This window comes from Furipterus horrens, unplaced genomic scaffold, assembly GCF_987537825.1.
Source record: "Furipterus horrens unplaced genomic scaffold, mFurHor1.1.pri manual_scaffold_4, whole genome shotgun sequence".
In the NCBI taxonomy this organism is placed as follows: Eukaryota; Metazoa; Chordata; class Mammalia; order Chiroptera; family Furipteridae; genus Furipterus; species Furipterus horrens.
The window spans coordinates 42,337,820-42,365,716 of NW_028327174.1; the positions used below are offsets into that span (position 1 = coordinate 42,337,820).

A 27,897-nucleotide genomic window follows, 5' to 3' on the forward strand; every position below is an offset into this window, starting at 1 on the left:
CCAGCCCTGACCCATGTGGCTTAGTTGGTTGGGGGGATTCCTGGTCAGGGCACATGCCTGGGTTGTAGGTTTGGTCCTGGACTGGAAGCCTAGGAGAGGCAATTGATCTATGTTTCTCTTCCTCTTTTCCTCCCTTCTGTCCCCTCTCTCTAAAAATTTTAAAAAAGAAAAAAAAGGGGGCATTTAAATCCAAATTGGGGCTGCAAGTGACTCAAATCAAATATAAACAAATACTTTTTATCTATGGTTAATTTTGCATAACAACATGGCATTTACTTTTCTGCCTGATTGCTGGCAAGTCTCTTACAATTCTTACAAGTTTTTTGCAACCTTAAAAGTCTATTATAATTAACAATATTTTGAAATGTTAATGTGAAGGAGACTTGACTTCGTGGAAAAGCGATACTTCCTTTTGCATTAAATTTTTGCCATCTTGGACTTTTCTTACTTTTGATATCTCACAGTTATAATCGTTGTTTATGGCATTGTATTGTGACTTATTTAATGGAAGAGAAGATATATTCACAATTTGTTTTTTAGTGTCTAATATATAATAGTTGCCCAGTAAATGAATGATAAACAAATAAATACCTGTTAACTTGGTAAGTCAGGGATGTAATATGAAAGAAAAATAAGGAAGAATAATTATAGTTGAAACAACCAAGAAAAACAAATACTGGATGAAAATGATAATTATATGCAAGTCTGGTTTAAAAAAGTCTGGAATTCATGGAGAGATAACTAAGGCAATTAAATTGACTTTGGCTGGAAATGGGTTCTTACTGGCTTCTTTTTCTTTTCATTTTTTCATTTCAGTTGACTGTTTTTTTATCCTCACCCAAGGGAGGACATGCTTATTGATTTTAGAGAGAGGGTAAGGGAGAGAGAGGGCGGGGAAAGAAAAATCAATGTGAGAGAGAAACATCGATCAGTTGCCTCTCGTATCTGCCCTGACCAGGTACTGAACCCACAACCTAGGTATGTGCCCTGACCTAGAATTGAACCCTCAACCTTTCAGTTTACTGGACAATGCTTCAACCAACTGAGCCATAGGCTCAGCTCACGTTTAATAGTCCTTCACTGCGCATGTCTTTGAGGCTTTTTATATCTGTATGATATCATATCTTGAAGAAAAACAAGTTTTTAGATTTGTTCTATCAAATTTTTAAACTTTCTACCTTCATATAATTTTATGATACCTGGGAATGGCTTTATAAAGTTCTGTTTTAAAGGCATTACATTTAACAAAAGAAAGATTATAGCCAGTTGTGAAATTTAGAGACTTTAGGCAAATTAAAGTCATCATGATTGAATTTAATTTATATGTACAGATACAATAGGGGTGTCACAAAATTGTAAAAATACCAACTAAATTATTTAATAGTATTACTGCCTTTTGTTATTTATAATTCTGCCTGAAACCTTATGGTTGTTGCTGCAATAACTTTTAATTTTTAATTATTTTAGGAATATTTTGAAAAGAAAAGGTTAAAATCAAAAATGGAATCACTGGGAGTTTTATCTCCGGTAAAAAATTCCACTGTCAGTTTAGACCTCCTAAACCTATTTGTGGTAAATCAGATCTCTTGCCAGAAGAAAACACCTGGTAAGTAAGTCTTTCCAATAGCATTTTGTTTTGACTCTGATGTTATCATAGCACTGAATTTTCTAATCAGTTTGTAATTTTAGAGTTCAAAGGATGATGAAAGTAGACTAATTTTAAAACTTGGTTATGCTCTTAAATTAGAAGACTTATTAATTTTTGTTTAAAATCTTTTGCTGTATAATCTATTTGTTTTTATTTTTAGGTTATATGCTATGTAAAATTAATTTTATAAGGTATGGTTATTGTTCTGTTGTTTCAGTTATTATTCTGTCTAAGCAGATGGTTACTAAAGTTTGGCTAAAGGGTAGGGAATAAACTTCTTTACTATCTTATGCTATTCAGAGAATTTGTTGAAAGGAAGAGCTGAAAAGATTTTTGCCTTGGGGATTGGTTTTCTAACTTAAAACCTGAATCCTCGTCAGCAGCCGTCCGTCTCGAGAGACGATGGTGTAGCTTCTTAAGAGTCTATCTGCACCGCCGAGAATGGTTGTGCTGTCCGACTCGGGAGTGACACAGTATCTGTCTCCTCCCGTGTTGAATCGACATCTTGCGATGACACTGGAGTGTCCTCTCCAGGGAAGCTGAAGCTACAGAGCCTGGGCAGGGTGATATGGAGGGTCTGCTGTTGCCCATGCAGCAGACCCCCCTTCTCTTCGCAGCTGAAGGGTCCAAGGGAAAGACGGAGTCAATACAGCTTGGTTTCAGGGGCGCCGCAGGAGTTGCCGGTGTTGACTACAACGTCAAACCGCCTTAGGGACTCCGGCTCCGGATTTTCTGTCGGGGTTTACTCCCTTAGCCTTTTCCCTGAAGAGGTATGCCGCAAGGCAGCGGAGGTTTTTTTTTTTTTTTTTGGAGTCAGAGTTTTCCTTCTCTGAAAACCTGAATAATTTCTTACATATTCCTAGGATGTTAACTATAGTAGTCTCACTTTAAAATAAAGTTCATTTTGGCCTGCACTTTGATTATTCAAGTAAATAAAAAGTTTAATCAGTATTTTTTTAGATTGCTAGTGAGTTATATGAATTCTTTATATGTTTTGGATATTAACCCCTTATCAAATACAGTATTCCTTCACTTATCATGGGTATTACGTTCTAGACCCCCCTGCGATAGGTGAAAATCCATGAAGTAGGAACCTTACATTTATTTTAGTATTTATATATCTTTTAAGGCTTTATAAACCCTTCCCACATACTTATAAACTGTTCCCAGTCCCTTATTAACCTTTTCCACTCCCTTATTAATCTTTTCCACACTTTTATAAATACTACTTATGTTCTTAAACATATTCTACACTCTTAAACCTAAGTAACTTTAACAACATACGTATACAGTACCACAAAATCCCGTGATATAGTGAAAAATTTGTGATAAATAATTAAATATAATATTTAAAACAATCCCGCGATACAGTGAGGCCACGATAGGCGAACCGCGATATAGAGAGGGCTACTGTACATGATTTGCAGATATTTTTTCCCATTTCATAGATTACTTTTTATTTTGTCAATGGTTTCCTTTTCTGTATAGAAGCTTTTAGTTTGATGTAATCCTACTTGTTTATTTTTGCTTTTGTTGCCTTTGCTTTTGGTGTTATGTCTAAAAAAATGATCACCAAGACTGATGTCAAGGAGCTTACCCCTTAGGTTTTATTCTAGGAGTTTAATGGTCTCAGGTCTTATTTTCAAGTCTTTAATCCATTTTGAGTTGATTTTTTAATGTATGATTTATGTTAGGGTTCCAGTTTCTTTTGGATGTGGCTGTCCAATGATGTGTTTATTTTTTAAATATTTTTTTTGTCTCTGACGTCATAAAAAAGGTTTTCTTATTGTTGACGCTGTTACAAGTGTCCTCCATTCCTTTCTGTCTTTTCCCCGCTCCACCAAGCCCCACACCTTCACTACATTGTCTGTTCATGGGCTTTGCATATATGCATATATGTTCTTAAGCTGATCTCTTCCAATCTACACCACCTCCCTCCCTTCTGAGATCTATCAGTCTGTTTCATATGTCCATGCCCTTGGTTTTATTTTGTTCATGGTTTTATTCAATAGATTTCACATTATGAGTGAGATCATATGGTACTTGTTTTTCTCTGACTGGCTCATTTTGCTTAGCATAATATTTTCCAAGGTCCATACATGATATTGAAAAGGGTAAGAGCTCCTTCTTGTTTACAACCTCATAAAATTCTATTGTATAAATGTACCACAGCTTTTTTATCCACTCATCTACCATACACAAGGATACACTTAAAAAAAGACTTAAATGTAAGTTGCAAAACTATAAATATACTAGAAGAAAATAGGCAGTAAAATATCATATATCTCTTAAAGCAGTATCTTTGCTGACACATCTCTGGGTGCAAGGGAAATAAAGTAAAAAGTAAACAATTTGGACTGCATCAAACTAAAAGAAACCATCAACAAAATGAAAAGGGGACCCACTATATGGGAGTACATATTTGGCAATGATATATCTGATAAGGGGTTAATTTCCGAAATACATAAAGAACTTATACAACTTAACACCAAGAAGAAAACCGTCCAGTTAAAAAATGGGTGAAGGACTTGAATAGGCACTTATCCAAAGAGGATGAACAGATGACCCATAGACATAGGAAGAAATGCCCAACATCACTAATCATCAGAAAAATGCAAGTTAAAACCTCAATGAGCTATCACCTCACACCTGCTAGAATAGCTATTACCAATAAATCAACAAACACCAAGTGCCGGCAAGCATGTGGAGTAAAGGGAACCCTACTGCACTGTTGGTGGGAATGCAGACTGGTGCAGCCACTGTGGAAAGCAGTATGGAATTTCCCAAAAAATTAAAAGTGAAACTGCCTCTTGACCCAGTGATCCTACTTCTGGGAATATATCCTAAAAACCCTTAAATACTAATCAGAAAGAATATATGCACCCCACTTTCTTTTCATTCATACATTCAACATGTGTTTATTGAGTCCCTACCATAAGTTTTATTTTGGATGCTGGGAAATGAACAGAAAGTGATGCGGTCAGGGTATGCTACCCGAGTGGAACCTTGGTGTGTTCAATGTTTTAAGCTGAAGGAATTTGAGAAGCAGGATGCTTAGGAAGGGTTCTCAGGTGAGAGGTGCTTTCCCTAAACATGGAGGATCTTTATCTGCAAGACAGAGGGCCACTGAGAGGGGTCTGGATGAACAGGTCTTGCTGTTTTCCCCAGTTTACTACATTTAACTCATTCCCTTTTTGTCTTATAACCTTTTCCCATGACTTTCCACACTTCATCAAATGTAGCATGAAAGCACTCAGATTTAACCACTCCTTTGGGTCTTCTTTTCCATATAAGGTTTTTCACATAATACTTTACATTAAATATATTTCTTTATTAATCTGTCTTTTGTTACAGGGGCCCTAACTGAGAATTTAGAAGGGTAGAGGAAAAATATATTTTCCTCCCCTACAAAAAAAACTTTATTAGTCAGGACTCATGACTGCAAATGACAGAAATTTTAAAAACATATATTTATTTCATGTTATGGACTGAATGTTTATGCTCCCCCCACCAAGTTTATATGTTAAAATCCTAACCCCCAGTGTTATGGTATTAGGAGTGGGATCTCTAGGAAGTGATTAAGTTATGAGGGTAGAGCCGTCGTGAATGAAATCAGTGCCCTTATAAAAGACTCCAGAGAGCTGCCCCACACCTTTCACTGTCTGAAGACAGCAAAAAGATGGATGTTTAGGAACTGGAAGCAGCCCTCATCAGACAAGGAATCTGATATAGCACCTTTATTGTGGACTGCCCAGCCTCCAGACTGATAAATACATTTTTGTTGTTTATAATGCCCCTGGTCTATGATATTCTTTTACAGCAGCCTGAATGGATTAAGGCACTTCACAGAAAGGAAGAGCAGTGGTGCAGCTAGGCCTCAGAGACTGCTTGAATTAAGGACTTGAATGCTATGAAGATTTTCACTTAAGATATTGGCATTATTCTCTCAGACTTTCTTCATCACTGAGACTTAAAATGTGACCTTAAAAAACCTAGTATTGCTCATCCTTTAGTTTTGCCACCAGGGAAATGCTGAGGATTGTTTCTCTCCTTCTGAATTTTTAAATTCCACTGGAATGATGTTGTCCCAGCACTGAAACATTACCTAATACCAGAGGGATGCAATATTATCACTGATTCATCTTGTGTCACATGGCTACCCGTAAACCAATTATTTTTCAAGAGAGGGTTTTATAGGAAGATAGAAAGTCTCTTCTAGAACTCTACAGTCTGTGCATATGTAAAAAGCATTTCTCAGAACGGGAGAGTAGTTAAAATTACTGTACAGACAAGACAAAGCTGCTGCTCCTATCAAGTTTAAAAATCTATTAGTAGTGAGGTAGATAGAGTCAATCAAATACAATAAACTATGTAAAGTGCTATAATGGAAAACATATGTAGTGCTATTGCAAATATATAACATAACATCTCATATAATATGTCTGGGGATCAGGGAAGTCTTCGAGGAATAAAAAAGTAGAATACAATTAGTAGAGCCCCTTTTATGAGGAGTATGTAAAATGAACAAGATTATTTGAATTACCTGTGATAGTATATATAAAACATAGATGGTTTTAGTAAATTTCTAAGATGTACATTTATTTAATGAACATAGTATATCAAGTCATGCTTTTTAAAGATTTTATTATCCATTCTTACTTATAAATATTTTTTGTTATAGAAGCTGTGAGAAATCCAATCCATGTGAATATGAATAGAGACATTAAAATGCCCCTAAGAAAGCATGATTTAGAACTTCCGATGTCGCCTCCCTGTGTACCATCTAAACTTTGCATCGATGATATAGAAAACAAGTAGGTTTTAGCTAGATTATATATTATTAGGTTTTAAATTGATCATTATTGACACTGTCTTATTCATTGGAAAATGTACAAAGGGCTTATTCTTCTACCTCCAGATTTTGTATTGCTATATTGTTAAACTATTAAGACCTTTGTCAAATGACCTAATACTTAATACTAAGTGTTTTGTGTGCGTAGTTTGACTTTCCTTATCATAAAATGTCTTTATAGTAATAGTATAATTTTAATAAAACTCAATAATAATATGTTCCTGGAATGATTTAATTAGTTTCCTGTGTATTTGTATTGAACAGTTTGGGTTTTAAAACATATATAAAGAGATAGTCAATTTTATTGCCATCTCTGTTTTTAATCTTAACCTTTTATTTTTATTATTAGTACTCACTTTCAAAGACTAGGCAGCAATGAAGAAATGGGCCCAGTACAGGTGAGAACTAAGAAAAAAAATGTGTTATAAGATATTTTAACAACTGTGGCATGCTACCAAATAATATACTTTTTTAATATCAGGGAAAATTAGTTATTCTTTAAAAAATTTGTACAGTCTTTAAAATTATTCTTTTAAAAGTTTTTAATATAAGGAACCTACACCATAAAAATATTTTAGCTGATTGCGTATGAGAAACCTTTTAGAGCTCTGGTATTGTAGACTAGGCTATATGTGCATAACATTTGATTCTACTTGTTACTGACAAGTTGTAAAGGATAATTCATTTGAAGACACTTACTTTGAGATCATGTGATTATTGGCAATTTATCTTTTCTGGTATGGTGCAATGAAAAACTAATTACTCATTCAGTTTGTACAATACTTTATAAGAGTAAAACTCTTATAAACTCATCTTTGCTCCATTAAATAGTTTATAGAATGAAACTCTTTGTAATCTCTACTTAAATAATCTACTCATAGATTGCAGATTAGTGATTATTTCCAGAGGGGTAAATAATGTTATATTTAATATGGCAGAAGAGAGAAAAGAGAGGCTAATGTCTAACGCATAATATTATGGAAGAAATAGCTTATTTGGAGGGATTTCAAGAAAAGTGAGAAGAATTAGATTGAATTATAAAATACAAAAGAAAATGGTTGAGAAAACAGGTTAGAAGAAAAAGTGGCATATGGTTCACTTGTCTCTAGAAAAGTAGTATTGAGCCAACATATAATATTCTCTTTTCTTTTGATTGTGTGTTTCTCACTTCAAGGGATGCTTTTACCTCTGTACTTCTGTCACTGAATCTCTGAGGCTATGTATTATGAGACTATTTCCAGCTCTCCCTAACTTTAGATCTCCATTTAAAAAAGACTTTGAGTAACTCTTTTTGTCTCCTCCTTTTTTGTTTTGTTCCCCTGTTTCTGTCGTTGATTGTCTTTGGAACTCTCATTTCTTTGTTTTGTGGTTTATAAATAAAATATACTACAGATATAAATTATTATTTCTGGGTAGATTAGTGTTGGGCCAATATACTTGTAATATCTTACATTTATATGGTACCTTTCATATTAACAAATGGATTCTCTCCTCTGCTTTTCACAACGATGTTCACATACTTTCTCCTGTTGTACTCAATGATATTGATATTCAGAAAGATTAAAGTAGCCATCTGTAAAATTACTTTGTAAGTGGAAGAGCTAAGATAAGTACAGCTGTTTCTTTGGGAGAAACTATTATTTTCTGTTAGAGAAGTTTCATTTTCTCAGGATCCTGATGTTCTGGGTATTTTCCTTTTAATATATATATTTTTTTAACCTCTGAGAAAATGGTTAGCTCTCCGTAGCACCAACTGTTATTCAAATAATGATACTGTGTTCATTGTTGGAACAGTGTTTATTTTAATAAAGACACAGTTTATTTAAGAAAAAAATATCTTTCCACACTACCCAGAGAAGGGTCCTTATGGCGTTATTCTGTTCCCACATAACTTAAAAGGAAACTTTCACAATGTCCGGAGCCCTTGATGTCCTGCAAATGGAGGAGGAGGATGTCCTCAAACTCCTTGCCACAAGAACCCACTTAGGTGGCACCAACTTTGACTTCCAAATGGAACAGTACATCTGGAAAAGGAAAAACGATGGCATCTACATCATAAATCTGAAGAGAACCTGAGAGAAGCTTCTGTCTCCATTGAAAACCCCGCTGATGTTAGTGTCACGTTGTCCAGGAGCACCGGCCAGCGAGCTGTGCTGAAGTTTGCTGCTGCCACTGGAGCCACTCCTATTGCCGGCTGCTTCACCCCCAGAACTTCACTAACCAGATCCAGGCAGCCTTCGGGAGCCGAGACTGCTGGTGGTCACTGATCGCAGGGTGGATCACCAGCCTCTGACCGAGGCATCTTAGGTTAACCTGCTGCCATCACTCTGTGTATCCATACTCTCCTCTGTGCTACGTAGACATCGCCATCCCTTGCAACAACAAGGGGCTCACCCAGTGGGTCTCATATGGTGGATGCTGGCTCCAGAAGAACTGCACATGTGCTGCACCTTCTCCCGGAACACCCTGGGAGGTCATGCCTGATCTCTACTTCTACAGAGATCCTGAAGAGATCGAGAAGGAAGAGCAGGTTGCCACTGAAAAGGCTGTGACCAAGGAGGAATTTCAGGGTGAATGGACCGCTCCAGCCCCCGAGTTCACTGCTGCTCAGCCTGAGGTCGCTGACTGGTCTGAAGGTGTGCAGGTCCCCTCTGCGCCTATTCAGCAGTTTCCTGCTGAAGACTGGAGTGCTCAGCCTGCCACTGAAGACTGGTCTGCAGGCCACTGAATGGGGAGGAACAACCACTGAGTGGTCTTAGGCTGGTCTTCCATAAACTCTTACAGAATGGAAATAAGGTTGACGGAAAATAAACAGTTTCTAAAAAAAAGAAAATACATTTTTTCAACATAGATGTCCACTTAAATGGTATTTTATAATAAATAATTTTAATTGTGTATGTGAACATTTACTATTTTGACAGGTTCTTCCTTTACTTTTCAGCTCAGTCGTGTTAAATATTCTAATTCCTTGGTTTCCAAATTAAATGAAAGTCAAGATGTTCTCAGTCCATCATATAAAACAGCACAATTTGGAACATTATTTGAAAGACTAAACAGGTGAGCAAAGGTATGGAAGAAACTAAAGAACCTGTACATTCTTTCTTTAAGTTAGTAATTTGATTTAAATGAAAATAGACCTAAGTAATACTAATAGAAAAAACCCACTAGAAGTAAAATATAGCATTTAATTATAAGTTTTAAGTAATCATTTTCTAATGGGCACATGTACCTTTTATTTATTTAAAAATATTTTGGTTAAAGGTGTTCTGCACCTGTTTTATAATCTTCACGAATTACTTTTTTTTTCTGTATCATAAACATATTAATATCATTTTCATTGTGGTTGTTGACCAGTGCCTGCTTTTATTTTCTTGATGTCTGTACATAAACCCTGGTTTATTGTTTTAAATCTGTTAAGCTTGTAAAACCAGTTTGAATCACTCTTTGTAATTGTAGTGAAAAAGCATGACTCTGTAATCCTACTCCAGTCTTCCTTAGTTTAGTAAATGGCACCATTATTCACTCAGTCGCTTAAACTAAAATAAAAGTTGTCCTTTATTTCTTCCTCCTTCCTTCAACTGCCAATATCCATTTCACCATCAAAGTATTGCCAATTCTGTATTCTAACAAACTTTAAGATTATCCTCATGTTTCCATCTCTACGGTTCTATCTCAGTTTAAGCTACCACTGCCTCTTGCCTGGAGAATTGTAACAGCCAGATAACAGTTGTTTTTATTTCCTTTTTGTCCTTCAATCCATTTCTAAAATTATTAATGTGTAATCAATATACAGCAAACTGCATTTATCTAAAATGTGCACTTTGATAAGTTTTGACATGTCAAAGATAATGAATATACAATAGTATTCATCATCCCCAGTAGTTTCTTTGGGCACTTTTATAATCCCTTCCTCTGGCCTTCCTCATCCCAAGGCAAATACCGATCTGCTTTCTGTATGGAGTTCTTTTGGTGCAAACTTTTGTTTGTTTGTTTGTTTGTTTTGTTTTTTAATTACCATATTTTACTAGATATAGGTTAGTAATGTTATTTATTTTTTCTTTAGTGAGCTTTGGTAGTTTGTGTCATACAATGAATGTATCCTATTTTCAGTGTTGTCATTCATAAAAATCTCCTTTTTAAACATTTAAAATCTTTAAACATCTGTAGTGATATCTTTTTTCTCATTATTAATATGGTAAGTTATATTTTTTCCCTTTTTCCCCAGTCATTTTGATTTGAGACTTAGCAGTTTTATTTATCTTCTAACTGAATCATCTCTCAGTTTCACTTTTTCTTTGTGCTCATTGAGTTATTTTTATTGCAACATTTTGGTACCCCTCCCCATGCCATATGGTTGCTTTGCATGCTAGAACTCATATGCTAACTAAAGCATTAAATCTGAAATTTGTTAGCAGTAAGAGCCCTCCCTGAGGCAGGTCTAACTTTTACTTCAGCTTCCCCTGCTTTTGAAGTTGACTGCTCCCTCTCCACAGCCTGACCAAGGGCTCTCTGTAATATAAGGATTTTCCTTATTTATTGGATTGGCTCCTAGGCTGGTGTTTTTATGGTAGAGATGCGCCTATTAATTGTTGTTAGCTGAAGAACGTTTTTCTTATTTTTCTATTTTTAGTTCATTGAATTCTGCTTTTACTTTTTATTTCCTTTCATCTGTTTACTTTGTATTTAATTTACTTTTTTTTTCCGTTGTGGCCTAACATGTGGTCTGTCCTAGAAAATATTCCATGGACACTTGAAAAAAATGTATTTCTGCTGCTTTTGGGTGAAATGTCCTAAAAATACCAACTAAGTCCATCTAGTCCAGCAATTTTCAACCTTTTTCATCTCATGGCACACATAAAGTAATTACTAAAATTCTGTGGCACATCAAAAAATATATTTTTTGCCGATCTGACGAAAAATAGGTATAATTTTGATTCACTCATGTTGAACAGCTGTTGTTATGTTGGCTGTTGTCATTTTTTTAAATTTGACAATCTAAGGGAAAGGAGGTCAGTGCCCCTGACTAAATCATGAGGTATTGCATATTTTAAAAATTGTTGCAGCACACCGGTTGAAAATTGCTACTCTAGTCTACTGTGTCATTTAAGATCTGTCTGGATAACCTATCTGTTGATGTCAGTGGGTTTTTAAAGTCCCTTACTGCTACTGTATAACTTGTCTCTTCCATATGTTTGTCAATATTTGCTGGGTATAGTTAGGTACTCCTACATTGAGTGAGTAGATATTTACAGGAATTGTGTGGTTTTGTTGTATTGGTTCCTTTATCATCATGAAATGCCCCTCTTTGCATCTCTTTACAGCCTTCGTTTTAAAGTCTATTTTCTGAAAAATGTATTGCTACCTCAGCTTTTTAAAAAATTCCATTTGTATGAAATATCTTTTTTCATCCCTTTATTTTCAGTCTCTATGTGTCTTTCAGTCTGAAGTAGGTGTCTTCTAGGCAGCATATGTACAGATACTTTAAAAAAAATCCATTCAGCCACCCTTTGTCTTTTGTTTGGAGTTTTTAATAGGTATGCAATTATTGCAATTTTATTAATTATTTTCTGATTGTTGTATTTCTCTCTTCCTTTCTTATTCTCTTGATCTCTTCTCTTGTATGCTGATGACTTTCTATAGTGTTAGGTTTGAATTCCTTTCTCCTCATATCTTTTATATTTCTTACATGTTTTTGCTTTGTCGTTACCATGTGCCTCATATATACCAAATTATGTTTATAGCAGTATATTTAAAGTTGATTGTTGCTTAAGTTCAGTCACATTCTAAATCCAGTACAATTTTTACTACAATTATTTTTGTTTTTTTACTTCTTTTTGTGTGTATCATTTATTACTGAATTACACAATTTTTGACTTCCTACTTTTGTCTCTTTTTAAAACGACTTTATTTATTCAATTTTAGAGAGATGGGAAGGGAGGAAGAAAAAGAGGGAGAGAAGCATCCATGTGTGAGAGAGACATCAACCGTTGCCTCTCACACTCCCCCATCTGGGAACCTGGTCTGCAACCCAGGCATGTGCGAAGATTGGGAATTGAACTGGCAACCCTTTTATTCACAGGCTGGTGCTCAAGCCCCTGAGCCACACCAGCCAGGTCTCTATTATTGTCTTTTTTAAAAAAAAATTAATTAATTTGTTTGTTTTATTTTATTTTATTAGGGAGAGGGGAAAGGAGAAAGAGGGGGAGAGAAACATCACTGTGTGGTTGCCTCTCCCTCGTGCCCCCAACTGGGGACCTGACGTGCAACCTAGTCATGTGTCCTGACTGGGAATCAAACCAGCGACCCTTGGCTCGAAGGTGGATGCTCAATCCACTGAGCCACAGCAGCCAGGGCTATTTTTGTCTTTTAATTGTATTAGCTTATAGTTGGTTGATTTTTTTTCTTTCCTTAATTTTTTTATTCACATTTTTTATCTTTTCTACTTTCTAAAGAAGTCCCTTTAATAGTGCCTGTAATACTGGCAAATCCAATAAAACATTCTTTTTGCTTTATACAGAATTTTTAAAAAATTAGAAAACATTTTTTTTAAGGTAAGCACAAATTTTCATTTTTGACGGTTTTCATCATTTTGTGTAGACCTAGATTTCCATCTGGTGACACTTTTCTTTTTGAAAGATTTCCTTTAAACATTTATAGTAGTGTAGCTCTTCTGGTCATTAATTCTTTCAACTTTGTGTGTATTTGTAAATCTTTATTGTGGCCTTCCTTTTGAAAGATGTATTTTGACTTCCATTGTTTCCAGTTAGAAGTTGGCTGTCATCTTATTTTTAAAAATTTTTTATCCTCACCTGAGGACATTTTTGCATTGCTCTTAGAGAGAGAGGAAGGGAAAAAAGTAGAGAGAGGAGAAGGGAAAAAAGAAAGTAGGAGAAACATCGATGTGCAAGAAAAACATGAACTGGTTGCCTTATGTACATACCCCAACTGGGGATTGAACACACCCCAACCTAGGTATATGCCCTGCCTTGCAATAGAACCCACAGCCTTTGTCGTATAGGACCACACTCCAACTGAGCCATACTGGCCAGGGTGCTGTCATTCTTATCTTAATATCTGTGTATATAATATATATCTTTTTCTTTTCTTTAAAGATTTTTCTGTCATAGATTTTCTACCATGGATTTTATCCTATGATTGGGATGTCATTTTCATTTTATTTCTTGTGTTTATGTTGTGTTGAGCCTCTTTGGATCTGTGGACTTAACTATTTTTATCAAATTTGGAAAAAATTGAGCCATTAATTTTTCAAATATTTTTTGTCTGATTTCTCTCTCCTTTTCTTTGGTTCGCACATGTAAATTAGTTCATTTGAAGTTATGTCACAATTTATTGATGCTCTATGTTTATTTTCAATTTTTTTTCTCATTTCATTTTGCATAGGTTATATTGCTATATCTTCATGAATTGTATCTTTATTGGTATCTAATCTGTTAAACCTATTCAGAGTACTTTTCATCTCTAGAAGATCGATTGAACTCTTCTTTATGTCTTCCATGTACCTATTTAATATGCTCAGTCTTTTCTCTACTTGAATATAGAGAATATAGTTATAATTTTATGTACTGATCTTCAAGTTCTGTTGCTTCTGTCATATCTTGATCTATTTTTAATAATTGAGTTTCACCTCATCATGGGTTATATAACTTTCTGTTTTATTGCCTTCCTAGTAATTTTGTTTGGATCTGTACATTATGAATTTTATCTTTTTGGTTTCTGGTAATTTTTGTACTCCTGCAAAATGTACTAAGCTTTGTTCTGGGATACAATTTAGTTAGTTGGAAATAGGATCATATTGAGGCTTTCCTTAAACTTGGCTAAATAGGAACAGATATGTCTTCAGTCTATGGCTGATTTTTCACCTGCTAAGACAATACCCTTCTGAGTACTCTGATTTCCTTTGAATTATGGAGTTTTCCACTCTTGCTAGTGGGAACACAAAAATTTTCCCATCCCTGTGTGAGCTCTTAGAATTGTTCCAACTTCTCATCTTGGGTGTTTCTTTGCCCAGTCTTGGGTAATTACCTCATATGCATGTGCTGATCAGTATTTACCTGGAGATTTGAGAATTGTCTGTAGATCTCTGGAGTTCTTTCTTTGTAACACTCCCCATGGCACTCTGGCCCTGTGAACTCTATCATCTGAAGTCTCTCTGAACCCCAAGCTCTATTTCCTCAACAAAGGGAGTCTGAAGGCTGTGACTGGGTGTGCCCTCTCTATTCTGTGGCTTGAATACTCTCTCCAGGCAATAAGCTAGGAGAACTCACAGGGTTCACCTCATTTGTTATCTCTTTTAGAGATCATTATCCTGTTCTACCTGGTGGCTGGCTCATATCTGTAAACCATAGTTTCATGTGGTTTATGATATATATATTAACTGTATCAGTCACCAGGATAAATCTAGTCACTCATTTCGTTTTGGCCAGGTGAAGTTCTGAAATCCATATTCACACAACAATGAGACTGATATCTTGCAAGTTAATTTTACTTTTGTACTTAGAAACTTTCCATGTTTCTTATCCCCCCCACGCCCCCAAATAAAGCTCTGCATAATCTGAGCCCTCTTGTACTTTTTAGGACAGGTCACAAGTTTTCTTTCATTGTTTTTATTCTAACTTTATTTCTTTTTGTTTCTCAAACATGCTGCAAACCTTGCATTTGCTCTTATCCCATCCCCCTGGTGTGTGCTTATTTCTTTCTAACTATTCTGTATCTTTAGCTTATTTATCATTTCCTTACTCAACACTTTCCTGTACAAATTTTCTGAAACAGGACCTCCAACACCCGTTATTTTATCATGTGATCTCGTAGCACCTATTATTATCTTTATTTACTTCTTTGTTTCTTTTATTCATTTTACTTATTAATGGCTAATTATTTTATTTGCTTATCTTTCTTCACTAGAATATAAGCTGTATTGTCTCCTTACCATATAGTCTATCTATCGGCAGCAGTCCGTCTCGAGAGACGATGGTGTAGCTTCTTAAGAGTCTATCTGCACCGCCAAGAATGGTTGTGCAGTCCGACTCGGGAGTGACACGGTATCTGTCTCCTCCCGTGTTGAATCGACATCTTGCGATGACGCTGGAGTGTCCTCTCCAGTGAAGCTGAAGCTACAGAGCCTAGGCAGGGTGATATGGAGGGTCTGCTGTTGCCCATGCAGCAGACCCCCACTCTCTTCGCAGCTGAAGGGTCCAAGGGAAAGACGGAGTCAATACAGCTTGGCTTCAGGTGCGCCACAGGAGTTGCCGGTGTTGACTACAACGTCAAACCGCCTAGGGACTCCGGCTCCGGATTTTCTGTCGGGGTTTACTCCCTTAGCCTTTCCCCTGAAGAGGTATGCCGCAAGGCAGCGGAGGTTTTTTGGAATCAGAGTTTTCCTTCTCTGTTACCATATAGTAGGCCTGAATTAAATATCTATTTAATATACCTCAGAACATTTAGATAATAAATTTTTTCCTATTTTAGTGCATATCTTGTAATGAATTTTTGTATTTATAGGAAAAAATAAATTGTGGAAGTTGGATTGATTTGTCTTAATGAGACTCTTAAGTTTTTAGTTTCATTTCTGTCATCTCTACAAGTAGCAGTGCTTCCTAGCATTTATTCAGTCTCTAACTCAGATGCTACCTGTCTGACTTTTCATAAACAAAACAATTTCTTTTTCCTATTTACTATAGTAACAGTTGACTATAGGATAGCACTTACTAGTTTCTAATTTTTCTTTCTTCTTCTAGACTATTTCTTGTGAGAAATAACTACATTGCATATTTCTGTATGCCCAAGTCTCTCGATGAGTGATTCTCCAGAGTCCAAATACTTAAAATAACTGCCTTCTATCTTATGAAGTGTTTTTACATTTATTTTCTTATTTAGAGTAATAGAAATATCTCTGGTGTTAATGGTGTATACTATTGCATAGTATAGGTTATGCCTTTTGATAGAACAGAATAGTAGTATTCTGTCAAAAACACCAGTAAGATCCATATTGAGAAACAATGTAGGATCATAGTCTGTGAACATCCATGGGCAAAACATCTCTTCTCTTAAATACCAAACTGAACTTTTTTATCTCTCTGTGATGTACTCTTTGGAACACAGCAGATGTAATTGTTCATTAAATATTTAATAAGTAACTTAAAAAATAAAATTGGAAATCAATTAGTTTTAGCAATATATGTTTCTTTTCTAAAATTTTTTTGGTACCTCTAATCTCTGAAACAACCCCAACCCCCTCCCCCCCCACACACACATTTTTAGATAGTCAATGGCAGCAAAATCCACAGTATCTTTATTTCTAATTATTTTCTATGATAGCTTTGATTTTTTACACAGGTTGGACATAACGTAGAATTATGATTTCTGCAATAGAGGGGAACTTGCATTATCTAGTTTAACCATTTCATCTAATTCATCTTACCTCTTGGTTTTATTACTTTATATGTATTTTTATTGTTCTTTAGAACATCAGAGTTGTTTTTATATTCTTGTTACGTTGAGAAATATCCGTTATAATGTCCTTATAAATATTTGGTTTAATAATTTAACACTCGGGATAATTTTTCTCTGCACAGTCTTAAACATATATTTCTCTGGTTAAATGGAACATTGGTGACATATAGTGGTGGTTTTTGGATTATTTTCTAGATATTATTATGGAAGACATACTATAGGTTGGTCAAGTTTTGTTAATATAACAGTAAATTGAACCACATAGTAATTTTTCACATTGGGATACTAAACTAAGTGTAGTTTATGTTTATATTCACTAAGGCATTATGAGGGCATTAGACAAATTTCCACCCAAAGTGATATTATTTATTTAAATTTGAAAAATAAAAACATCATCTAGGCAAATGTTAGTAGCTACTCAATATGTTTTCTAAGAATTTAAGAATTTCTAAATGAAAATGCTCTATGCTTTTCTTGCTAAATATGATTTTATTTACCCCAAAGCCCAGGAAATAGGAATTTCCTCACTGAAAGACCTGTGATGGTTATGGGTGAAGACTGTGGAAGCATGGATAAGAGAAGAAACTCAGGCTTCATTACTGGAAAACAACCAGTACAGCATATTTCGGGAGAAAATAGAAAAGACGTTTCAAATTTTCTTGAAGTTGTGAACCAGCCAACTCCTAGCCTTCTGTCTGAGAATTTTGATTCTTTTATTAATGAAAATACAATCAATTTCTTAAACATAGATCAACAGAGCATAAAGAAACCATTTGACAAGTGTGGTTATGACAGAGATATTTGTGCAGTCACCAGTTCTGACCATTTCTCTAATAGAAGTATTGGAAGTATTTTTACAGATCTGGAGTTGAATTTTAGTAGTTCTAACTTTAATGAAACAAGTTATCCAGAAAAGTGTCAGCCAAACAAGAATGATCAGAAAGAGTACAACAATAATGAGGGAAGAATTCCTGGTACCTCTTTTGAGAAGGATTGCTACCTAGCCAGTTCTGAAAAAAAAGGTTGGTGTTATATGTGGAAAATATAATACGTAGTCTATTGGGTTTTTCTGTTTTCAGTTTTTTGTGTGTGTTTTTGGAGGAATATGAAATTACAAATAGAATGACATTCTATTATATGACATTGTGGAAAGGCATTTCTCTTTATTTGGGTCATGCTAATAGCTTCAAATAAAAAAACATAAGTAGTCTGTGCTCAAGTTTTAGTTCAGTGCATGCTTTTATTTTTTTAGGAACATCTGAAAGGGACTACCGAGAGAAGACAACACAGGTAGACATCCAGAAATCTCCAGTGAACAATATGTAAGTTTTTAAGGAAATCTAGGAAATGCAAATCAGAATTTAGTATAATGCATGTTGAGCGTTGAACTGATGCTAAGTGGGGTAGGCATATTGTTGTATGAGGCTGGGCAGACTGTCCCCAAAGAAGGATTACCAGTTGTCAGAAGCATGTTTATATCACCCTGCTTGAGAGTATGGTTCTCATATTTGCCAGCACAGTAGTATCTTTTCATCTGTGTTTGGTGTTAATTAGATTTGAGAAAACAGACTTATGTGTTAAAGAAGCTTAAATCCCCTCCAGAATATTAATTTATTAATTTGCAGTAAGAAATAGAAGGATTGCATGCATAGGAATGTTTACTGGTATAATAAGCATGTTTTAAAAATATTTTATTGGTTATGCTAGTACAGTTGTCTCGATTTTTCCCTCTTGGCCCCCTTCCACCCAGCACCCCCTACTCCCTCAGGCAATCCACCCATTACTGTTCAGGTCCATGGTCATGTGTATAAGTTCTTCAGGTACTCCATTTCCCATACTGTACTTCACATCCCCATCGCTATTCTGTAACTGCATATTTTTATTTCTTAATCCCTTCACCTTTTCACCTATTCCCCCATACCCTCTCCCATCTGGCACCCATCAAACACTCTTCTGTCTCTGTTCTTCTGGCTTGCTTAGTTTGTTTTTAAATTCAATTGATAGATTTGAATTTTTGGCTTTTTATTGTTCATGGTTTTGATCCTCTTTGTCTTTAGTAAGTCCTTTTAACATTTCACATAATAATGGCTTAACAATGATGAACTTCTTTAGTTTTTTCTGGTCTGGGAAGCTCTTTATCTGCCCTATGATTGTAAATGATATCTTTGCTGGGTAGAGCAATCTTGGCTGTAGGTCCCTGCTTTTCATGACTTTGAGAATGTTTTGCCAATTCCTTCTAGCCCGCAAAGTTTCTTTTGAAAAATAAGCTGACAGTCTAATGAGAACTCCCCTGTAGGTAATAAATGCATTGCTCTTTCTGTTTTTAAGATTCTCTCTTTATCTTTAACCTTTGGCATTTTAATTTTGATGTGCCTTGGAGTGGGCCTCTTTGCATCCATCTTGTTTGGGACTCTCTGTTTTTCCTGGACTTGCATGTCTATTTCCTTCACCAAATTAGGGAAGTTTTCTTTTATTATTTTTTTCAAATAGATTTCCAATTTCTTACTCTTTTTCTTCTCCTTTTGGTGCCCCTATTTGCGAATGTTGGACCTCTTGAATTTGTCCCAGAGGCTGCTGTGAATCTAGGCTGGCTGCTGCTTGTGCCAGGCCTGGGGCTCAGTGAGGCCAGCTGTTGCTTCTCTGATAGGATTTAGAAAGTTGTGAAGCTTGAGCAAAGACCAGCCATTTATATGGAAAAGCAGCTTGGGTGGGTCCATAAGTTGGGTGGGGTGGAGTCTCTGGAGATCTCCAAGTCAGGTCAAGCAGTTTATCCAGGTTGGTGGAGTCTCAGATATGGCGCCAGCCTGCCAGCTCTGTGGGGGAGGGTTTAGAAATGGGACAATGATCTCTGCTTGCCTTGATGCCAGACACTTCAGTTCCTCCCTGTGTACCACTGGTGCCTTTCAAGCTGCTACCCCAGTGCTGGGGCTCAGGGGAGTGAATCTGAGTAGGCGAGTCCCTGTGTGGGTTCTTTAAGAGGAACCGCTTGGGACTCTAGAAGTTTTTTCCACTGATTCAATCCCCATTGGTTATAGTAGCTGGAAGTTGTGGGGACTTATCTTCCTGGCACTGGAACCCTGGGCTGGGGCTCTTGGTATGGGGCTGGGACTCCTCGCTCCTGAGATATCACTCCTGAATTTTTATCCAGTACACATGGATGAGGGACCAGCCTGTTCCATATGAGGCCCTTTTACCTGTCTGGATGGAGGTGGTTTCTTTAATTCCATAGTTGTTAGACTTCCATTCAACTTAATTTCTGATAGTTCTGAGTGATGGTGGTTCTATATTTTAGTTGTAATTTTGATGTGGTTGTGCAAAGAGGTGAGCTGTGTCTGCATGTACTGCCACTTTGACCAGAAGTCCAATCATATTTTCTAACTTTTGACAGCTCTCCATGGAAGGTTGCTTGTTTATTACCCTTCAGAACAAGAAAGTAACAGAATTCAAATGTTAATGGCATAAAGAAGCATATTAATAGTTTATGACAGGGAAGTCAGAGGTAATTAAAAAAAAGTTGCAGTTTCACAATAGTCCTGTCTTGTTAATAATTGTGATTTAGTCAGATGTTGCTTATTTAAAGTCATGAACTTGAATAGATTTTTATTCTGGAAGTATTTGCTTATGGATGGGGTTGGCATAAGAAATTAATTAAAATATAGATTCACAACTTTTATAATAAAATGAACAAATGAAATTCTTTATCGAATCTCCAAATATCCAAATATCATGAATGGGAAACAGCATGTTAGGCTTTGAATTTTAAAATGTACTTTATACCCTGGTTGGTGTGGCTCAGTTGGTTAGAGCATTGTTCCATGTACCATGTTGTGGGTTCCTTCCAGGCCTGGGCACTTGCCTGTGTTGTAGGTTCAGTCCCCAGTCGGGGCATGTAGGAGAGGCAGTTGATCGATGGCCCCTCTCACACTGATGTTTCTTTCCCTCACTTTCTCCCCCCCTCTAAAAAATCAATAAGCATGTCCTCTATTGAGGAAAGTAAATAAATAAATAAAATGTACTTTATAAAAATGATTTATAGTATGGTCTAAACCTGGCTAAACCCACATCATTTGAGGGGGTGATTTTAAACTACAAAATAGCAAGTTTGATCCACACATAATAAATAGGATGGAACTTATGAATCTTTATTTTTTAAAAAACTTCCCTTATTATTCTGATTTGCAGCCAACTTTGGGAACCATAATTTAGAACAATAATTTTCAAAAGGAATAAAGCAAACTTTAATGCTGTCTTATTTATGACTCTTAGGAGTAATATCCCTTTGGAAGAATTACATTCTAAGAAATCGTGGGAGTTTGGACTTGGCCAGGTAATGTATACCTTACATTATCTTTCCAATTAATGCTGTTGTATCATCATGTTATAGTTTAGTATTTGCAGTTAATTCTGATTTAAGGTTAGCTTTTATCAAAAACCTTCTTTGTAGGCTAACTTTCTTTTTTATATTTTCTTACTCTGAGGAAATTATAGCTGAGATCTAGAAATAAAATTAACAATTTTCAGAATTTGTAATGTGCTTCATTTGAGACAGACCAATTTAGGTACACTTAAAATTATTTTGCTATCCTAGAAAATTTCTTAAAAGATGAAAATGCTTTAGGTTTCAGTGTGCAACAGGGGGACATGGTTGCATATTTAGGAATACTGAAACATCTATAAACATTGGTTATGTTTATAACCAGTATAAGTTGTAACCCTGGCTCATAATTAGGGTGATGATTGTTTTAAGAGTCCAGGCATTCACAGCAGAAGAGACTCAAGTCCATAGAGATTAAATAACTTGTTCAAGGTCACACACTCGAGCCATGATTCAAACTCTTGTCATCTGACTACAAATTTTAAACTAATTGTTTTCTTTTTTTAATGTTTAATAAATATGAATTGAACAGATTATGAATTCTTTTAATATTCATTTAATATTTATGGAGTGTTTTCTATGTTCAGTCACTAGAGATATGGTGCTGAAAAAACAAAGTTTTAGTTCTCATGAAGCTTATATTCTGTTATGCACTGGACTCTGAAAGGTACAAAGATGAAAGGATATGGAACCTATCTTTAAGAAGTTATCATCTAGTAGCTTCAGAAACAGAAAAAACTTAAATGCATTTTGATAAAGTGCTACAATTGGGGTTTATGCAAAAGGGAGTGGGAGCCTAGTAAACGACACTTCTAAATTTCATGGGTAGTTGGAGGAAGATGTGATAGAGGAGAAAACTTTTCATCTGGGTATTAATTAATAATCTTACCAAATGGACAGAATGCTTTTATCCTATGAAGAAGGAGCAATGTATAATAGATAGAAACTAAGGTATTAGACAGAAACTGCAAGTAATTTGTTTTAATTATTGTTATTGCTACTACTGTAGTACACATTTCAAGAGGTAGGGGAATGACAAGAAATATTTTGGACAATATAAAGAGCAAGGTCATGAAAGATCTTGTATTACATATAATAGATTAATTTCCTATCACTAAACAGAAAAAAAGCCCTGAAAAAATTTTAGTACAGGAGTATGATGACATTGGAGTATTAAAAAGTTGTATCTTGGCAACGATGAGATGAGATTTGAGAAGTGGCAAGACTCAAGGCAGGGTCAAAACTAATGAGGGCTTGAACTTGACCAGTGCATTAAGGATGGAAATGAGGGAAGAGCTATCAAAAATATTTTACAGATCTATATTTGATAGGAATTGATAATTAGTCTAAGGACGAAGGAAAAAAAATTGAAGACTTGGATTTATGATTTGGGTAAGTAAATGGGTTGTTTATGGGATGGTGCCATTCATCAAGACTGAAAGGTTGCAGAAAAGGTAAACTGTTTACCAAAACTTATGTACCGTCTGCAGCCGTCCGTCTCGAGAGACGATGGTGTAGCTTCTTAAGAGTCTTATCTGCACCGCCAAGAATGGCTGTGCAGTCCGACTCGGGAGTGACACGGTATCTGTCTCGTCCCGTGTTGAATCGATATCTTACGATGACACTGGAGTGTCCTCTCCAGTGAAGCTGAAGCTACAGAGCCTGGGCAGGGTGATATGGAGGGTCTGCTGTTGCCCATGCAGCAGACCCCCCCCCCCCCCCCCCCTTCGCAGCTGAAGGGTCCAAGGGAAAGACGGAGTCAATACAGCTTGGCTTCAGGTGCGCCGCAGGAGTTGCCGGTGTTGACTACAACGTCAAACCGCCTTAGGGACTCTGGCTCCGGATTTTCTGTCGGGGTTTACTCCCTTAGCCTTTCCCCTGAAGAGGTATGCCGCAAGGCAGCGGAGGTTTTTTGGAGTCAGAGTTTTCCTTCTCTGATGTGCCCTGACTGGAAGATCGAACCAGCGACACTTAGCTCGCAGGCCGACGCTCAATCCACTGAGCCAGACCATATTTTATAGAATAAAGCTGTCACTGTGAAATGGCTACACAGTCAAGGAAGATATTTCCTAATCTTCTGTTCAAGTACAGCCACGTGGTTAGATCTCCATAGTGGAATGTTGTCAGAACTGGGATGCATTATTTTCAAAAATTATAAGAAGTGAGAATTCCTTTTCCAACATTAGATGGCAGTGAAGGCCTAAGGGATATTTGGAGCCACAAGATGGGCAGGACTGGGTCTCTAAATCACTAGTGGAAAAATATCGCTTGCTGACCAGGAAAACTTATTTTAGATTTTTACATGAAGAAGAAATAATAGTGTTTGAGCATTATACATTTTGTGATTAAAAAAAAAATAGCATCACTCTGGCTGTTGTAAATAATGCTGCAATGAACATGGGGGTAAGGATAACCTTTTTAAGTCAGTGTCTTCATTTCATTCAGAAAAAATAAACCAGAAGGGGAGTTAATGAATCATATGGTAGTTCTATTTTTAAGTTTCTCGAGGAATCTCCATACTGTTTTCCATAGTGGCTGCACCAGTTTACAATACATTGTACCACAAGTGTAGGAGGTCCCTTTTCTCCACATTCTTGCTTACACTTTAGTTCTTGTCTTTTTGATAACTGCCTTTCTAACAGGTGTGAGGTGATATGTCTCATCATGATTTTGATTTGTATTTCCTTGATGATTCGTGATGCTGCGCCCCTTTTCATGTATGTTGGCCATTTGTATGTCTTCTTAGCTAAAATGTATATTCAGTTCTTATGTCTATTTTTTTAAATAAGATTGTTTTTATTTATTTATTTATTTATATTTCCTTTGAGTTTTGTGAGTTCTTTATATGTTTTCAATATTAACTTCTTACCAGAAATGTGATTTGCAGATATTTTCTCCCATGCTGTAGGTTGCCTTTCAGTTTGTTGATGATTTCCTTTGAGTTTGACATAGGCCCACTTGCTTAATTTTGCTTTTGATGTCAAATCCAAAAAAATCATTGCTAACATTGATGTCAGGGATCTTACCCTCTATGCTTTGTGGAAGACCCATGTATTCAGAGTCCTCAAATGCAGAAAGAGTCTAGAGGCCAAAGAATGAAGCAGGCAAGTCCAGCTTTTTGGTTTTTAAAGAGTTTAGTAGGAACTACATACAGAAAGCAGTCTTGGGCAGCAGCAAGACAAATGGATCTCTGGAATTCTAAGCCCCAAACTCTTGTGTTTTATAGTTCAAAGCAGTGAAATGCATGGATGATCAAAGAGACGAGGTGTGGGGAGGCTCCGGTGCCAGAGCAAATTAAAAGAAATAGTGAAGGTGCCTAGTCCCAGAAAGAGAATTAATGTGAATTCTGTGATCAGCCTTGAACTCTATGTACATATTCCACAGCTCACCTGGAGGGAGAGGAAAAGGTCAAAGGTCCAAGTTCACCCAAATGTCAAGATTGCAGATGAGCTTTAAGATGGAGTAACTTTTGTTCTGCACAGCCTATCTTTTCTAAAAATTTTATGGCATCAGTTCTTAGCATAAAAGTCTTTAATCCATTTTAAGTTAATTTGTGTGTTTGATGTTCATTTTCATTCTTTTGCATGTGGCTCCTCAGTTCCTAACACTGTTTGTTTAAGAGACTGTCCTTTTTCCATTGCATATTCTTGACTCCTTTGTCATAAATTAATTGACTATATGTGAGTGGGCTTATTTTTGGCCTCTGTATTCTGTTCCATTGGTCTATGTGTCTGTTTTTATAACAGTATCATGCTGTTTTGATTTTGATAGCTTTGTAACAGTGTTTGAAATTAAGAAGTGAGATACCTTCAGCTTCATTCTTCTTTCTCAGGATTGCTTTGGCTATTCAGGGTCTTCTGTAGTTTCACACTAATTTTAGCATTTTTTTTTCTATTTCTGTGAAAAATACATTTGGAATTTCGATAGGGATTGCACTGAATCTGTAGATTGCTTTTGGTAGTATGGACATTTTAACAATATTAATTATTCCAATCCATGATCATAGAATATTGTTCTGTTTATTTGTGACTCCTTTAATTTCTTTCATTAGTTTCTTAAAGTTTTCATTGAACAGGTCTTTCACCTCCTTGGTTAAATTTATTCCTAGGTATTTTATTATTTTTTGATGGAATTGTAAATGAGCTTTTTTTTTAGTTTCTGTTTGTGATGGTTTATTATCAGTATAAAGAAATACAACTGATTTTTATGCATTGATTATATATCCTGCAACCTCACTAAATTTATTTATTCTAACAGTTTTCTGGTAGAGTCTTCAGGATTTTCAATGTATAACATGTTAATTGCAAATAAAGCTAGTGGCATTTGTTCCTTTTATTTTGGATGTCCTTCATTTCATTTTCTTGCCTGATTGCTCCAGCTAGCACTTCCAATATTATGTTAGTTAAAAGTGGTGTTCCTTTTCTTGTCTTTCTTTCTTTCTTTTCCTTTTTTTCTTTTTTTTTTTTCCTATTCTCACCCAAGGACATTTTTATCCCCCATTGCTTTTAGAGAGAGAGGAAGGGAGAGAGGAAAGAGAAACATCAATGTGAAAGAGAAGCATTGATCAGTTGCTTCCCTTAGGCATCCAGCCTGGAGATTGTTTGCACCTAGCCCACAGATTAAACCCACAACCTAAGTATGTGCCCTGAGTGGGAATCAAACCCTCAGCCTTTCAGTTATGGGACAATGCTCCAACCAGCTGAGCCACGCCGGCCAGGGCATGGGCATGCTTTTCTTGTTCCTAATCTTATGGTAGCTGTCATATATGGTCTTTATTATGTTGTGGCATGTTCTCTTTACACCTTTTTAAACTTTTTTTAAAATAAAAATTTATTTGAAAAAAAACAGAGGATACACCTAGAAGCAAGATCTCAAGACTGAAAAAAATGCACTGTACCTTTTTGTTGCAAGTTTTAATCATGTTTGGGCATTGAATTTTGTGAAATGCTTTTTCTTTATCTACTGAGATGATCTTTTGATTTTTATCCTTCATCTTGCTAATGTGGTGTATCACATTGATTGATATGCGTATGTTGAGGCATCCTTACATCCCTGGAATAAATCCCACTTGATCATATATGACCCTGTTAATATATTGTTGAATTTGGTTTGCTGATATTTGTTCATGATTTTTACATCTATGGTTATTACTGGGATGTTGTCCTTGAATTTTCTTGTAGTATCCTCATCTGGTTTTTGGCATCAGGGTAATACTGGCCTCATAAAATTAGTTTGGGAATGTTCTCCCTTCTATTTTTGGTAAGAATTTGAGGAGGATTTGTATTAATTCTTCTTTGTTATTCACCAGTGAAGCCATTAGTTCTTGACTACTGTTTGTTGGGAGGGTGTTGATTACTGATTTGCTCTCCTTACTAAAAATCAGTCCTTTTGTATCTCTTGTTTCTTCCTGAGTCAGTCTTGGTAGTTTGTACGTTTCCAAGAATTTATCCATTTTTCTGTGTTGTCCAGTTTGTTGGAGTATAATTGTTCATAGTAGTCTTTTATGCTGCTTTGTATTTCTGTGGTATTAGTTGTAACATTTCCTCTATCATTTTATTTTTTTTGAGGCCTCCCTTTTTTTCTTGTTGAATCTTAGCTAATGGTTTGTCAATTTTGTTTTCCTTTTCAAAACTAGTTCTTAGTTTTATTGATCTTTAAGTCTCTATTTCATTTATTACCACTCTGATCTTTATTATTTCTTCCTTCTGCTAACTGTAGACTCAGTTTTTTCTTTCTTTTTAAAATCCCTTGAGGTATAAAGTTAGGTGGTTTATTTGAGTTCTTTTTTCTTAATGTAGGTGTTTATCACTGAGCTTCTCACTTAGTACTGTTTTTGCTGTATTCCATGTTTTGGTATGTTTCATTTCCATTTTCATTTGTCTTAATATATTTTTAAATTTCTCTTTTGATTTCTTCTTTGACTCATTTGATGTTTAGGAGCATGTTGCTTAATACAGTAGTCCCTCTCTATATCGCGGTTCATTTATCATGTCCTCACTGTATTGCGGGATTTTTAAAAATATTATATTTAATTATTTATCGCGGATTTTTCGCTATATCACGGGATTTTGCGGTACCTACTGTATACGTATGTTGTTAAAGTTACATAGGTTTAAGAGTGTATAATAAATGTAAGGTTACTACTTCGCGGGGGGATCTAGAACATAATACCCGCGGTAAGTGAGGGAATACTGTATTCACATATTTATGAATTTTTATTAAGACTTGTTTTGTGGTCTCATATTTCATCTATCCTGGTGAATGTTCCATGTGTGCTTGAGAAGAATATGTATCCTATTGATTTTGGATGGAGTGTTCTCTATGTTTAGTTCATCTGAGCTAGAAAGTATTATTTAAAGCCAACTTTTCCTTATTGATTTTCTGTCAGGATGATGAAAGTGGGGTATTATTGTCCCCTACTATTGAGCTGGCCAAGAAATTCGTTTGTTTTTTTCCATAAGATGGCTCTAGTAGTGCTTAGTAACTACAGTTGAAACAATTTTGTTAGATTGTATTGTGACAGCTGCCATATTAGTGTGCATTTTTTTTTAA

General features: G+C 35.8%; 1 protein-coding gene across 1 annotated transcript in view; it reads left to right on the forward strand.

Moving 5' to 3' along the window:
- The first annotated feature begins 1,500 nt into the window (after positions 1 to 1,500).
- REDIC1 (regulator of DNA class I crossover intermediates 1) overlaps positions 1,501 to 27,897 on the forward strand; it is a 46,417-nt gene continuing 20,020 nt past the window's right edge. The window contains exons 1-9 of the mRNA XM_090275117.1: positions 1,501 to 1,606; positions 6,330 to 6,462; positions 6,850 to 6,898; positions 8,534 to 8,756; positions 8,861 to 9,136; positions 9,422 to 9,557; positions 17,475 to 17,992; positions 18,223 to 18,292; positions 21,237 to 21,297. Coding sequence (XP_090131243.1) covers positions 1,501 to 1,606; positions 6,330 to 6,462; positions 6,850 to 6,898; positions 8,534 to 8,756; positions 8,861 to 9,136; positions 9,422 to 9,557; positions 17,475 to 17,992; positions 18,223 to 18,292; positions 21,237 to 21,297 — 1,572 coding nt within the window. The remainder of the gene's footprint in view (positions 1,607 to 6,329; positions 6,463 to 6,849; positions 6,899 to 8,533; positions 8,757 to 8,860; positions 9,137 to 9,421; positions 9,558 to 17,474; positions 17,993 to 18,222; positions 18,293 to 21,236; positions 21,298 to 27,897) is intronic.